General features: G+C 35.7%; 1 protein-coding gene across 3 annotated transcripts in view; it reads right to left on the minus strand.

The window, feature by feature from the left end:
- Window positions 1-16,573, minus strand: part of LOC106688370 (uncharacterized) — an 83,779-nt gene that overhangs the window by 44,866 nt on the left and 22,340 nt on the right. For all 3 annotated transcript variants that reach the window (XM_014432790.2, XM_014432791.2, XM_067053332.1), the window contains exon 9: window positions 1,979-2,140. In XM_014432790.2, the coding sequence (XP_014288276.1) occupies window positions 1,979-2,140 (162 nt within the window). The remainder of the gene's footprint in view (window positions 1-1,978; window positions 2,141-16,573) is intronic.

The following is a 16,573-nucleotide window of genomic DNA, read 5'->3' on the forward strand; positions in this document are numbered from 1 at the left end:
GCAGTAGAACTACTAAACAGAGCACAAACAGAACAATCACAGCAGTAGAACTACTAAAACTTAATAGAACATAATTTAAAGTAGAGTAAATTTACTAAAATATGAGCCCTAGCAGAGCTGTTTATGTTCCATTAGGTTTTCAAGTGTTGTTGGTAGTTTCAATGATATAGTATTTGAATGAAAAATTAATTATTTCGAACAATGTGATGCAGTTATTTTTTTTCCCTATTCTGTACTTGGTGGACTCATTAATTTTGACTAATATATACATATATACATAGTTTTGTTTAAAATAATAAAAAATTGGCATGAAATAATTGTCTACTGAGAATACGAAACTTCCTCCCGCGCCTAATGTTTTAGAAACTAAGGAACAAATAATTGCCATCATAAGCCTCATATTTTAGAATTCAGTGACGCTTACCGATCACTGTCTGCTGTACCGTGTAGAGCAGTTTCTGGGCCCTGTCCACGTAAATGACAAGTTTCAACACAACTCCGCATATAGTTAGTGTCTTTTGGGTCTGCAATGGCCTGTGGGTAGTTCTATTAGGAATTGGAATTAACTTCTATTTAGGCCTAGGAACTGGAGGATTTATTAATTAGGATTTTGGACTGTCTTAGCCCTTTCAATATCCTCCTTGCCTGCTTTCCCCGTGTCAAATCAAGGACTTCTTTACGCGGATATCTCTAGGAAATGTCTAAGGAAGGTTTTAGTCCTATTAAAGGGTGCTCGATCCCACTTCTAGCAAGCTGGTCCGATTTTTCATTCCCAGTGTTTCCCATATGTCTAGAGGCCACACTAACTTAAGTTTCGTTAGGCATGCCAATGACTCTAATGTTTGCTTGCACTCTCTCACCAATATAGAGGTGACTCAAGGAAATGAAGGGCAGATTATTATTATGCTGTTCTTATCTGAACATTCATTTACACTTGCGCAAATATATATTTCCTTGGCATACCTATATTTAGAAAATGGTTCATCCGATTGGCCCAATATGTGGTCTAGTATAAAATTATGGAGTATCAATTTTATTAAATTTCATCTGCTACATTCGTTCACCCTTGCGCAATTCCATATTTCCTTGGCATACATATATTTAGAAAATAGTTTGTTCGATTTGGCCCAATATGGGGTCTAGTATGTATTTCGAAAAGGGTTCATCCGATTTGGCCCAATATAAGGTCTAGTATGTATTTCGAAAAGGGTTCATCCGATTTGGCCCAGTATAAGGTCTAGTATGTACTTCGAAAAGGGTTCATCCGATTTGGCCCAATATAAGGTCTAGTATGTTTTTCGAAAAGAGTTCATCCGATTTGCCCCAATATAAGGTCTAGTATGTATTTCGAAAAGGGTTCATCTGATTTGGCCCAATATAAGGTCTAGTATGTATTTCGAAAAGGGTTCATCCGATTTGGCCCAATATAAGGTCCAGTATGTATTTCGAAAAGGGTTCATCCGATTTGGCCCAATATAAGGTCCAGTATGTATTTCGAAAAGGGTTCATCCGATTCGGCCCAATGTGGTGATCTGGAGTAAAATCGTCGATTATCAATTTTATTAAATTCCATCTGCTACTTACGTTTACACTTGCACAAATATATTTCACTAGACATGGATTTATTTCAGATAAAGTTGCACTCATATGCCTTATTCTCAATCGATTAATTGAATTCAATAAAATATTAAAATAGTATTTTTATTTTCATAAGCCTATAAAGATAAAAATCATGTAACTAACCAATATAAGCGTTGAGGAAGTTATGTTAGGATCTTTTAAAGACGAAAGCAGCATAAAATATTTTAATAGCATTATAATATTAATTTCACTTAATTTAGTCATTGAAAGAATGATACATTTGAATTATTTTTTTGATTTCGTCGTATAAGTCTTTTTGAGATACAGCCACGTTGTTGGATTAATATAACATAAATTATATTATTATTATCATATTATATTATAGATTAATACTTACATATTCTGGAGTGCCCCCCCTGTCCTCTTCCATGTCTGCGTATGCGACCTTTTTTTTGTGAGGGCTTAATCTGGACGAGCGGGAGTAGGAATGCGAGTGGCTTTGGTTGGACCTCTTGCTCTTCCAGAAGGCGCTCTCATCCAGTTTTCGACGGCGCCATGACTGAAATGGAAAATAATAATGACTTCTTATTGTTGTTATAATATATTAATAGCAGTATATTATTAATACACACACATTGATCGCCCATTGAGTATATTTTGTGTCTCAAATCGAAGAAAATGACAGCTTCATTCATTTTTTAAACATATTAAACAATTTAGGGGTGTTTCATTTTATTTTGGAACTGAATTTTCCATAACATCCATTAAAGAATGGTGTCACAACGAGAGAATCAAAATAAATCCTAACGAATTCCATCAGATGACCCTTACTCTCCGTCGTGAACCTCTACTCTCCTGCCCCACTGTATCTTTTTATAATATCCTACTAAACACTGTTGAACAGATTCGCTATGATAATCAAACCTGTAAGCAAATACGGAATCGACCTTTGAACCTCCACCAAACCATTAAATTCCACCCGTATCCAATCCTTATAATCCAAAATCGCCCGTTAAACCCTTGGTGTTCCTAATTACGTCTCAAATAAACCCATCCATAAAGACCTCAACATCCCATTCGTTGCAGATCTGGCCCGAAATGGATATACCGCTTTTCACTTAAATATCCTTACCCACCAAATCCATTTGTCTTTAATCTCTCATCCTTAACTACCCCTGATAATCCCCTGAGGCATCTGAAAAGAAAATGGACAAAGGATTTTCTAATTTAAAGCAATCATTTAAGTACTACCATTGAGTCTTTGTAGTATGTATGATAAATTTCAAAAAATGAAAAAATCTTTCGAAATCTGATTAGCAAAATCCTTTTGATTAATATATAAAATACTATATTTACAAGTTTTAATGTTTACTTAAAACTACCTTCAACACTAAATCACTAAAAACTTCATAGAACATGATTCGAACTAGAGTAAATTTCCTAAAATATGAACTTCAAAAAAGCTCTTTACGTTGAAATACTAATAAGGAAAATTCAACCTGTTATGCTTGTAATGTGTCGAAGTTTTTGCAGAAGAAATTAAAAATTCACGTTTCGGAACTCGAGATTCGACTCTTCTTAGTACCTTTCTCTCCATCCCTTATGGGAACAGACCTACTATTTTTATTAAAGTTTTTCGTATCTTTTTTTATTAATTCACTTTTTGATATTTACAACTGAAATAATAATTGAACTCCATTAACATGTCTAGAGGAGATGATCTCGAGGCCATCTCCTTTTCAGGTCTCCTTTCCTAGGAGGGTTATCAGGTAACGAAGGAGAAGCCACGTTAGAAACAAGTGAGTTTGGGCGGTTTGGATTTTTACCATGGAAGCGTTGGTATCTGGTTCTAGCAAAATCGGCAATATATGGAACATTTAGGTCCTGATGAATAACTTGATTTATGATAAAGTAACAAAGGAGAGATACGAGAGGAATTTGATGGTTTAGTGAAGCCCCAAAGCTCAACTCCGTATGTCCAGATAGGCCTTATAATAGTCATGTAGATCAGTCGTTTGTAATGGATTTGCAATTTAGACCGTTTGTCTAGTAAATGTTGTAATAGTCGGGGAGTCGACGAGCAGTTTCTTGTCTTTTCAATCTTGTATGCGGATTAGGTTAGCAACGGATCTGTTCGACAGGAAAAGTGGGGTATTATTAATGGATACTGTGTGACAGGAAGTCATGGGTTTACAACAATGAGTAAATGTGATTTAGTGGGATTTATTGGAATTTTATTTTAATGCTGCATTTTTGACACCATTGTTCAAGTAAGGTAATGTGGGATTGGAGGGTTTGTGATACAATGGAAAAATCATTATTCACATATTATTATCTGTGAATAATAACTTTATGACTATGAATAATGACATATGTGTTCGTCATACTAGCCTGAAAACAACCCGGAAGTACTCCAGCACACTGATCAAAATTATTCATTGGGTATTCTTTCTAAAAGTGTTTTGTTATCACCAATTTACTAAGCTATGCTAATCAAGTGGCAATCAAGGTGCTTAAACATCAGGAACAAAATAACTATCTAAAATTTTAAACATAAATTATATTTTCTGGATTTCAATAAAAATCGAAGCTCAACTTACGAACCCAGGATCATTATTTTTTATCATTATTCAAAAATCATAATTTTTTTTATAGATGTTTCATCTTTCAGCGAAAAGAAATATTTGTATTGCAGTGAGAGACAACTTGTCATTTATTTTCTCGGTTTGTCCCAATTTCGTAAATACCATAACAGTTGTTTCACTCCTGTGTACTTAATCCGGGAGAGATACTCACTATACCAAATACACGGTGCACCGCATAGTATATCCAATGGTTTTAAGTAGCTATTATTTTCTAAAATAGCCTTTAATTTGTGTAATTTTAAAGAAAAATTGTATTGCGTACAAGATCTGAATCGTGGAGCAAAGGGGGTAGTGACGATGATGATCTCCATACATAAGTTTTGAATTATTTAAAGTTTACTTTATTTAGTTATTATAAAGGTTCTTCTACAAGTTTTTGAAACTTGTAGAAGGATTGGCGCATGTGCAAGGGATGTGTTCTTTCGAATGGCTGGTTCAAGTTTGCCAGAATTAGAGCCCGACTCGTTGTGATATATATCGAGGTATTAACAATTATTAATGATTGGAGAAGTTTGTCGAGGGGGGGGGGTGCGGTCAGTAAAGAACAACATAAATAAACAAAACCATGGTTAAAATAATGGTTTTGTTTATATATGTTGTTATTTGCTGACCGCACCCCCCGACAAACTTCTCCAATCATTAATCTACGGTCAACTATCTACACCTCAACAATTATTAATATTATAAAAGTTTTTGCTTTATGTCTTGTCATACTTGTGCCGGGTATGATAACTGTCAACAAGGGCACTTCGCAGGTGGAAAGGACCTTTCTGAGTAAATCTGTTAAAAAGAGGTATTGCCTAGGTCAATTATTGTTTGTAAACAACACCTGCACCAAATACTTAGAGTAACGTAGTTTTTTTGGGCGTGGCTGATGATAGCCAATGGGAAGTAATGTTCCAAAAAGGTAACGCCTCTACGAATGGGAAACATAGAAGACGAAGACACAGAAGTAAGAAGACCAAAGAGAGGGCTAGATGCACTTTGACCAGACGAAGTCCCAAGAAGGGCTATGAATATAAACCCGAACGCCATCCCGTATGAACAAGATGACATCCCCGCTACTACACCCCACGGCATGAATCATCAATTTCAGCAGTCATTCAGACAGTCATAGGTAACAAGTCATGATGTAATTCATATTTTATGGCAACCATCTGGATCATTTCAATAATTTTATAATTTTCTTTAATCATATCAATGTAAATAAATGCTTTGTTCCTTGACATAGTTTATATACTATTAATATTAATCAATGCCACTCCTTATTATATTATATATTTTCAATGATAACAATATTTTGTAAATATGAAGATATTTAATTGATAACTGGTAAACACAAAATAGGCCTTTGGAAAAGAATTCAATTTAATTATATATTATATTATCAATTTAATTAATTAATTAATTAATTAACTTATTTTTGGATAGTTGCCATCAGCGATTATCCTGGCATTCCGGCGACAGATACATAGCAGTTGATTATTGAATTTTGGGCACAAATCAAAGAACCTTTGGGCAAGTTGGTGCTGCATCCACATTTTTGTGCTAAGTTAATATTATTTTTAAAATTGCCGACAAATAAATATCTATAATCTCCGTGTTACAGTTAATCAAAGAATTTTCCCAACTTTTGGAACCAATAAGTAACTCTAGATTAAGATTGTTTATTTTAAAATTCTATTCATTGTGTACAAATACTTTGTTTCAAATCTTGTTGTATAACTAAAGCTTCTTTTTTTTTAATAAGAGAAAATACACATTTACTAGAATACCCGGTAATGCTTCTTTATTGCTAGATTTTGGTGATGTATACAGATTAATTGGACATAATTAAAAATTTGATTCAATTAATATATTTAGTTAAAACTAAATATAAATTATTATTTTCGCTCACACGTTGGAATAATGATTGAATTAATTATATTTAGTTTATAGCGGTAAAAGCATTAATAGTAAAAATATATGGAAATAATATATAATAAAAATTGGTAAATAAAATCAAAAACTGATTCATCTCTCATTACTAATATTGGTGTAATAAGGACCTATGTAGGCAATTAGCTATTATTAGGATTATCATCTAGAATGTTGGATGGATAAGAATAGAATAAGCTGCCTAAATTCTACATTTTTTTTTAATAATATGGGTAAAAGTTCAGTAGGCTGTAACTTAACTGGTAATTATTCTTTATCATGGTTATTTTTGTTTTGTAGGGCATTTAATCACTATTAAAATAACATCATTCGGAGAAATCGTAACAACGTAATTACTAGAAATATAGGGGATTTAGTTAGCTTTAAACCTTATTATAGCGCTTTAAACCTTATTATAGCGCTTTAAACCTTATTATAGCGACTGGCATTTTGAAAAAAAAAAGAATCGGTCCAGTATTTCAAAATTTTATTTTGGCCAAAGATTCAAAACATTACGATAAAGATATTATAGTTTTGAGTAGTTAAATATAGAAGTATCCTACAAACATTCTAAAACGACAGTTAAATTTATAGATTATGCACTAATATTTCTATGATTTTTATCATCTGCCTTGCTTTGCTTTGCTGATCTCTTATGACTGATAGGCCCCTGTTACAACAAAGGAGGTGTGGATGCAACCCCGCCACACCTGGGCAGTGGATACTCGGTTCAGCTGCCCACGCTCGCCTCTAGACCTCCTTGTCCGAGCTGATCTCCTGGTACTTCCAAAAATCGACAAATCGCTGCCCATCGACGGATAGTCAGGCATCAGTGATATTCGAAAACCTCAATTTCGATCGATCCAGGAAAAGACAGAGACAAATGATAAATCGCAGTCACCGGAATGGCTGTTATTTCTGTAGGAACTGGTTACAGGAGAAACAAGTTACCTTTTGTAACCGTTATGTTACTGTTACACTGATACTAGGAACGTTAACATTACATCAGCGCTAGCTCCTGTTGCTGTATGGTCTCCCAGTAGATCAGAGATCCGTTATTGGTACAGTAATTGTTAAGTAGAGTATTAAACAACCAACAAAATAACATCTACAAACGCTCTGTAAACAACAAGCATTAGCTCACTTTTATGTTGTTCCATAGAAGGAAGCATGGCTGCCATCGAACTTGTTTCGAGTATTACTTTCAATTTAAACAATGTTCATTATTATTTTAAAAAAATATATCGTAAGGAACTAAAAAGAAACATAAAGTGGCACAAGTCCATTTTCCAAAAAACAAACAAACAATCGATTCAATAATGTGGCACGTCGATGTTATCAGAAAAGTCGCTATAACATTCTAGGTAATGAACTCGTCTTCAATGTGTAATTTCAGCTACATAATTTTCGTTTTTGATGTAAAATGCTCATAAACACACTCAGTGGACCAAAAAAAAAAAAAAACGTGTGTTTCCGTCAAAAACTTGAATTGGAAATTTTGTACGATTGCAAAACTTGCCATTTCAATGTATTTTACATATATAGATAAGCGAAAATAATGAAGGACAAAATCACATCATTCCTTTAATTATTTATTTTAAAAACAAAACATATTATCATCTTATAATAATATCTTATACCATCTTTGTATGTATTCGGTTGTTCTCGTTATGTTAGCACGAATGTATGCAATGGCATGCCATTCTTAATTTCTTAAATTCAAATATGATTTCTAAATACCTTATTAAATACTAAAAATTATTTTTTAGTCTATATCTCATAATTCGAAGAATAAGATGAACACAAAAATGTAGATTTAAGCTGTTGAGTATACAGACAGTTGTTAGCTGAACTTTACAAGATAGGATTCCAAGGAGTTGGATAACATAATAGTACAAGAGCCCAAGAAGAAAAAAAGCAGTTTTTCCACTCCATTTTTTTGATTACTTGGATAAAAACTATGTATAATTACTAGTCAAACTTGATGAGTATGCAAAATGGTGGCTGTTTCATAACGTTAAAAAAAAAAAAACAATTTTTCTTTCGGAAATAATCTTTAAAATTATCAACGACACTAAAAAAAAACCTAATAGAACATTATTTAAAGAAGAGTAAATTGGCTAAAATATGAGCCGCAATATAGCCACTTACGTTCAATAGTTCTCAAGATATAACTTTTTAAAAAACAATATTCCATAAACAAAATCAGTAGTTAGTGAATTTGCTTTGAGAAATCTATATCTCAGGAACCATTTGACATACAGATATCTGCCAGATTTTTTATTACTTTAACAAAACTGTGTACAATTGATTGTAAAAATTGATGAATCTGCCAAGTATAAATAGGAGGCATACAAAATGGTGCTATTTCAAAACGTTCAATTTAAAAAAAAAAATTTTCTTTCAGAGATCCATATTTTTAAAATTATCAACGACACTAAAAAAAACCAAACAGACCATCATTTAAAGAAGAGTAAATTGGCTAAAATATGAGCTCATCTTCTTAGGAGTAGTAGTTTTCATGATATTCAACAAAATGTTGATTTCTAGTTGTTCGGGTAAAATGTTTGATTTATGAAAAAATATCTTTCAGGAACCATAAGACGTACATATATCTGGCAGCACTCAAAATAAAGGTAATTTATCTCTCAAAAAACATTCGACGTATAAATGTCTATTAACATTTTGTGTTAGTAGTCTTCTAGATTTCATCGAAGTAAGACCGTGCGGTGCCGTTCGTTTGATGTTTTAAACAATAGTGCCTTGAGTATCTCTAATATCCATCACTTAACCTCTACAGCTCACAGGATTACCAGGCCAGTCCTTTCCAATATATTTTATTACTTATCAACTCTTGTTAATTGATAAGTACTTTTCGTGTTTATTCAGCACTAAAGATGGGTCCGGAAGATAAAAAACCTCCCGACCCCACTTCAATCAGACAACAAACTCACAGAACAAACCAATAGCTTAAAACATTTTGAAAACTCTCCAAATTCCTTAAGCATTTTCGAGTCCCTTATGTAGTAATAGTCGAAAAAGATGAAAATAAATCAGAATCGTTCATGATAAGAAAATAGTTAAACTACTAGGGCTAAGTAATTTAGATGTGATTTCTATTAGGAGGAAAAATAAAAACCAAATTGAAATTAATGTTAGAACGTATGAGTACGCCAATCGATTTATAACTAATAGCCTTTTTCGGATTTAAATAATCCGAATTTTTCGGCTTATTTTTGAATTTATATAAATCGGGGTCGGGGGTCTCATTTTCTGAGTCCCCCCTTGCCGCGGACACCGGAAGACCCCGAAGACTGCAATGCCGCCCCAGCCTATGGACCATACAAGCTAGGATCTAGTCTGCCCCTACCATCACGCCAGAGTCGAGGACATGCTGGCCAGCCACTATTTCACCATTTCGTCCACTGCACACCTGGACGAGGAAAGCGGCTGGAAGATGTCACTGCGGTAGTGAAGACGTCACCAGATACGCTATTATTCTGTTAGCCATGAGACCACACAAATTTTTTCTGGTATCATATTTTAAAAAATAAATAATTAAAGCTAAAACACTGACCATATTTGTCCCTCCAGGGAATTAATATTTGACTTATTTAAATATATGCATGTTACTAATGGACAAAAAGGGTCTCACAATTTCAACCACCCCCTTTTCCACACTAATTTATTATAATTTTAAAATACAATCGGGATAGCTGAAGTAGGAAACGGACAGGTCCCGATGTATACAGCCTTCTTAAAACAAATAACCTCCAAGCCTTCATTCCAAAACAGTACACAGTAAAATATAGAGTTATTAAAGGTACTCCTACCAAGATCGATGAAAAAGAAATATTTGAAAATTTAGTTTATACAGAAAAAATAATTAGTGTACGTCGCTTGTTCCGTCGAGAGACTAAAGGTGAGGAGGTTATAAAAATGGCTACACTTTCTGTACAAATAACTTTCCATTCACAGCGCCTACCAGAAAGTGTTACCATTTACTTAGCCCCACTTAAAGTTCAACCGAATGTTCTTAGGCCCTTATTTTGTGGAAAAACGCTTTAATTAAGGAATTTTAAAGGAAAAATGCCTGGGGAAAAAAAAATGAAGCAATTGTGGCAAAAATACTCCCGAAACAAATGAGTGTGCTAATACAATTAAATGTTTTCGTTGTAAACTACAGCATTTAACTACAGATAAGACCTGTCCAGAAAGAAATGGACAAGAAAAAATAAAAGAAATAAGAAATGGCAACACAACCTGTAAATTACAATGAACCCGCTAAGTTCGTACCGCCTATAACCACATCAAATAGGTTTTCTCTCCTCGATTTTCCGGAACTTCCACCAACAGACACAAAATTTATACGGTGATAGCATTAATCACAATCGTTCTTTAACAAACTTTTCTCTAAGAAAATATAAAGCTCTGCCAACCAAAAGACTGCGAACTGTTAACTCTTTCGACAATTCCAGGAATTCACCCCTTCCTTCAAGGTCAGAAATTCCCGATACAATACTTTCCATTTCAAAAAGTTCTATTTTCAATAACCCATACAAAAGCACAACGGAATCCAAATACATACTATTCCTTAATTCATTAATAATAAAATACGAAACTCTTCAGATGAAAAGGAAACAGTCAATATAATGGGTAAATCTTTCTACACTTTTGTCCAAGAAAACGAGCAAATAATAAATAGCATATCACCATATCGGGAAACAGCAATACATAACAAGGAGTCTCAATATTCCAAAACTTTCATAATACAACACACATATAGTCGTCCCAGGTGAACCTCCATCTAAAACTCTCCCCTTTCCTGTGGTGTTCCTCAAGGCTCTTCTTTATCTCCTACTCTGTTTGCTATTTACATTAATGACCCTCCAGATCCATGACTCACAATACCACATCTATGCAGATGATTTCCAAATATACGTGTCCTTCCCGCCTTCTGACCTATTACCAGCCACAGAGAAACTTCAAGAAGATTTGGATGGGATTTGCGAATGGGCAAGAGCTAGCAAGTTGAAGCTAAATGCGGAGAAGACGAAGGTAATCTTAATAGGCTCCAATCATCTCCTGCTGTTACTTATATATAATACTAAAGCTGTTACTAATATTCCAACTCTATTCCTACATGATAGTTCCATCAAATTTTACGCCACCATCAAAAACCTAGATAAAAGGGAAACCTCTGTTTTCCATTTTTATGCAGAGTTGAGGTGGCTTTATCCTCCCTACCGTCGTAAGTATTTCCTGGCTTCCTTCATCTTCCAAGTCATCCAATCCCGCTGTCCATCATACAAAATCTCTGAGCTCCCTCAAATCCTCTATACGTTCCCGCAATACCTGTTCACGGTCTCCAGATTTATACACAAGGACCCACCGAACCGCTGCTTTCGATAGATCGTTCTTAACCGAGCCTCATCCTTATGGAACTCCATCCCTTCCAACATCCAACATTATATTAGATTGATCCGAGCGTTACTGAGCATAATCGACACTTATCTGGTGTTGTTGCGTCTTTTAACACATGCTTCCTATATGATCTCGTGGCTTGATCTTGGTTAGCAACCACAAATCCCTCTGTCTCGGAGAATAGCCTTCCAGCTTTTAACCATTCAACTGATCTCTCTTTGTCTATGGAGGCTTCGTTCAGTTTGCTATAGTATTCTCATGCAGAGACTTGCTTTTCCATTCTGTCAGTCGTTCATTTTGTGATACGATTGTTGATTCAACACCTTTGCTCAGATTAAGTGCAGTTAAACCAGAGTCTATCCTTGTGATGGCGAGACAAACGCCCGTTGTTGTTGAGAGAAAGTATTGGCGTAGGGTCTCTTCCTGTTTGCGGCAAACTTCTTCAATATTTAGCAATCCACGTTCTCTTTCTTTTCTAGGTAAATACATACGAGCTTTAGATGATATTGGGTGGTGGGTCCGTTCTTGTGTTAGAGTTGTTTGTACAAGGCGATCCATCTCCTGTAGGCTTGTACTTGACCATTGCACTATGCCGAAGCTATAACTAAGAGCTGGTATAGCCCAGGTGTTGATGGCCTTGATTTTTGCTTCCCAGTTAATTGGGTGTTGAGCACTTTTCGTAGCCTAATTTTGAGCATATTAGAAATTCTTTTTGCATATCTTTTCGAGATATTTTAAGATGCTGTTGCATGCCCAAATATTTATACAATTTATTAGCTTCAAGTTCTTTTATGTGCTGTTCTTCATTAACCAAAATGTTCTTTTTACTAACCACTTTCCCCTTGCTTACATGGAGCACTGCACATTTATCGAGGCCAAATGACCTTCCTATGTCTCTTCTCTTATAAAAGATGACACAGCTTCAACCATATTTTGTAGTTTATGTATTTATTTTTCGCGTATAGTTTGAGGTCATCCATGTACCAGCTGTGGCTGACTGTGGTCCCTTCGTCACTGATAGCAAGTCTATATCCCTCTTTATTCTTTCGAAGAATCCTGCTTAATGGAAATAGCGCCATGCAGAACCAAATTGGGCTTAGACAATCCCCTTGGTATATTCCTCTCAGTGTTTTGATTTGATTGGCCGTGCAGGTATCTCCGACTTTCTGCGTAGTTTTCCATCCTGCCCTCAAGTTTGAAAGGATTCTGCTTACATTAGTATGAATTTTGTATGTATCTAAAACTTTTAGTAGCCAGCTGTGTGGAACAGAGTCAAAGGCCTTTTTATAATCAATCTAAGCCATAGAAAGACTTCGCAGTTTTTTCGAGACTTGTGCAGCAATGAACGAATCTATAACTAAGAGCTCCTTACAACCAGTAGCCCGCTTTCTGCACCCTAGCCTATGGGAATCATATTATCATTTTCAAGGTATTCATAAATCTTGGTCGCCAGGATAGAAGTGAGAATGTTATATAAACCATTTAAACATGTTACTGGCCGGAAGTCTTCCGGACGTAGGTTTAATTCATTCTTCTTTGGAAGCATATAAGTGATCCCATCAGAGAAACCATCAGGGGGTTTTTGCGTGTCATCAAGTATTTTCTGGAACCCTTTGGCTAGAGCAACTCATGCAAGCAATGAAATCTTTTAATCTAATAATTTTGGATTCCGTCAGGTCCAGGCGCCCTCCAATTTTTCATGTTCCTGACAGCTTCCGAAACATCTTCCACTGATACTGTCCCTTCATTCATTTCATTCTGGAAACTTTGCATTTCTTCTTCTATCCAGAAGCGCTCGAGGTGATTCCTCGGCTTTTTCCACATACTTTTCCAGTAAGCTTCAATATCATCAGGGTATTTGTTCGATATTTTTTCTTTTTGCAGGTTTCAATAAAACAGGCGTTTATTCTGCTTGAACTGCTGATTTTATAGGAAACAAAATAAGGCTGCCTCGCTATATCTCCGTAAACGGTTTGCATAAACAGCTAGATTTTGTTTCTGGTTGTCTAGATAAAGAGTCTGCCTATCAATTATATCACTCTCCAGTAAGGTGCCCAAGTTTTGTACTACGATTTCATCTATTTTCCTCTTTGTCTTTGGTCTTGCAGCTTCAGGGTCTCGGATGTAGTTTAAGACGACTCCAAATTTTTTCTCTTAAGTTATTAACTCTCCTTTGAAGTCTTCTCTTCCATGGAAGCATTTCCCTGGCCTCTGTTAGGAGTTTATTTTTACTATTATCGTTTCTATACTTAACACGTGTGCAACTGTCCTGGCAGCAATATATAGCCAATGAGGGATATTTTCAAGACCACTAATTAGAGCTATATTTTCCTTAAGCACGCTATGCATTTTGTTGGTTATTTTTAGTGTGGCCTTGTTGTACGGCACTCGAGGTAACGATGGTCGTTCCCGAAGCGGTATTCCCTCAAGCATAATGTGCTCGGTCAAAAGTGATTGACTCAGTCTAGTTGCAATATCCTTGTCATCTACTTGGTTCTCTGCACCTTCAGCACAGGCTGATGTACTTGCTCTACCAATTTCTGGACCCGTTCTTGCAGTCATCGCTCGGTCAGGTGGCTCGACATCTCAGTTGCCATCAACATACGAACTTCGTCTTTAAGTTGTTGGAGGTCATTCGAAGATAGAAACTTCGTCAGTATTACTCTGACCTAATCACTTAGTCTCTGTGTGCCTATGTCAATATCTGGAAAACACTCACGCCAGTATCTCTGTATACGGTTGAGATATCCTGTTTTGTCAGTTTCTAGTTTTGTTGCCAAGAAGTATGCCCGGATGACAGCCTTATTCATATCTGGCGTCCATTTCATCCTCATTGCATTTCTTGGTCTCTGTTGTCGACTTCGGGCGGGTGGAGAATGTCTCTCCTCCAAGCTCGAGTTCGAACTGTTGGCCGGTAAACGTTGCAACCTCATGCGGCCCTTGACGACAGGGTAGTGCAGCTCGTCCACTATTCCCTGAAGGAAACGGTCCACTATTCCCACCCGATGCAGCTCCAGTATCGGGAAATAGAGGCTAATCTTCTATTTCTTAGCTCCATTTTTAATAGGTGAGTGCATTTTATACCCTACTGCCAGGTTGTGAATAAACAGCTGCCCCTTACGTGGGAAACAGACGCTGACCAGGTTACCCCCCAATATGGGAACCGCCGCGCCTGGTTTTAGCTAGTTTTGGTCCACCTTGGGTATTTTATTTCCCCAGTATCCATCATATGTGATGAACATCTCCCTAACCGCCACCCGGGGAGGCGCCCGATGGAGGAGTAGCAACCTCTCACGGGTTATTATTATTATTATATTCCTATATTATCAATTATATTCTATCATGTCACGACCGAAACTGATCAAATGAGTCAATAATTTAAATATTACCCAATTTAACTGGCGCAGAATTAATCATAAATTTCAATAACTAATTAATTATATGGATATAAATAAGGTACATATCGCTCTGCTGCAATAAACCTGGTTCAACAAAACAAAGAAATACGATTCAAGAAATTATTCAGAAATAAAGAAGCATAGGAATGATAACTATGGTGGTGTAGGCATTATCATTCACAACTCGATAGAATACAAAAGAACGATAATAGATAAGGCATCTCTAGGAATCTACTAACTTAGATCCTAATATTTGTTTCGTTTCGGTATATATCCCCCCCCCCCCTCTGTCAGACCAAGGGCCACCCACATCGCTAGCATTCTCTCAATTTCCGACAAAATAAAGGACTGTTCAGTAATCATAGGAGGTGATTTTAACACCGAATCCAAATTTTATGGCTGCTTAAGAGACTCTCCAAGAGGCAACATAATAGTTAATGTGCGACATAATAACATAATAATAGAACAATTATGTGGACAGCTGATCGTATTACTAAATGAATTTGGCAAAGCTACACTACTTGGAAGTCCAGGGCACAAATCCTCCATCACAGATCTAACTTTTGTAACTCCGGAACTATCACACAGGATATCATGGTCAATAACTAACGAAACCATAGGTAGTGACCACTTTATAAAACCATTTCTTTCCGTTTTTGTTCATTCACAGCTATTACTCAAGCTAGAAGGAATTTTAACAAAATCAATCGCAATTTATATGTCATGCAACTTGAAAATTTTAAGCCATATCCGGTGAATAGCCTAAAAGATTTAACCACTTTGATAAATCAAGCAGCAGAGATGGCGATACCGCGAACTAAATACTATCCTTGGAAAAAGTTCTCTCCAAAACCTTGGTGGAATGAGAACCTGTAGGAGGCCTATAAACAGAAGACTGCGTCAATAAAAGATTATAGAAAAAACATGAATGTAGAGAATTATAAGATAATGAGAGGCAACATTAACAAGGTAAAAAAACTCATAGCTAAGGCAAAAAAAAAGATAGCTGGAGAAACGATTTTGTTGGCACAATAGGTCCTAGCAACTACAAAACAATGTGGAATAAAATTCGATGTTTTCAAGGGAAGAGTTCTTCATCACCGAGGAATCCAATAACCTTAAATACTGCCTAAAACTACTGTCTTTCTTAAACAGATCGGAGACAATTCCGTACTCAGTCAACCACACACTCTAAAAACTATAGGTTGTCCAATTATTTGTAAATTTAACGAAACAGAACTGGATGCTGCTTTACATGGCAAAAGATGCTCAGCTCCTGGTCTGGATAAATTAACTATGAAATGATAGTTTCTACCCAGAATATTGAAGTTACAACTACTAAAAAAATTCAATGATTTGTGGAAAACAACAAACATACCTTCTGATTGGAGAATGGTTTCAATAGTTCCCGTATCCAAACCTGGTAGAGATCCCTCCCTCTTGTCTAGCTCGAGATCCATCGCCCTTATTTCTTGCATTGCCAAGACTTTTAACATTATAATCAAACATATACTTGAGTGGTTTCTCGAAAATAATCAAATATTAATTTATTAAATAAAACCACAAATTGTATCCAATACTGTCTCAACACTTTATTTCTTATTAGTC

The sequence above is a fragment of the Halyomorpha halys genome, unplaced genomic scaffold (assembly GCF_000696795.3).
Source record: "Halyomorpha halys isolate HHAL.00 unplaced genomic scaffold, Hhal_1.1 Scaffold1113.1, whole genome shotgun sequence".
NCBI lineage: Eukaryota > Metazoa > Arthropoda > Insecta > Hemiptera > Pentatomidae > Halyomorpha > Halyomorpha halys.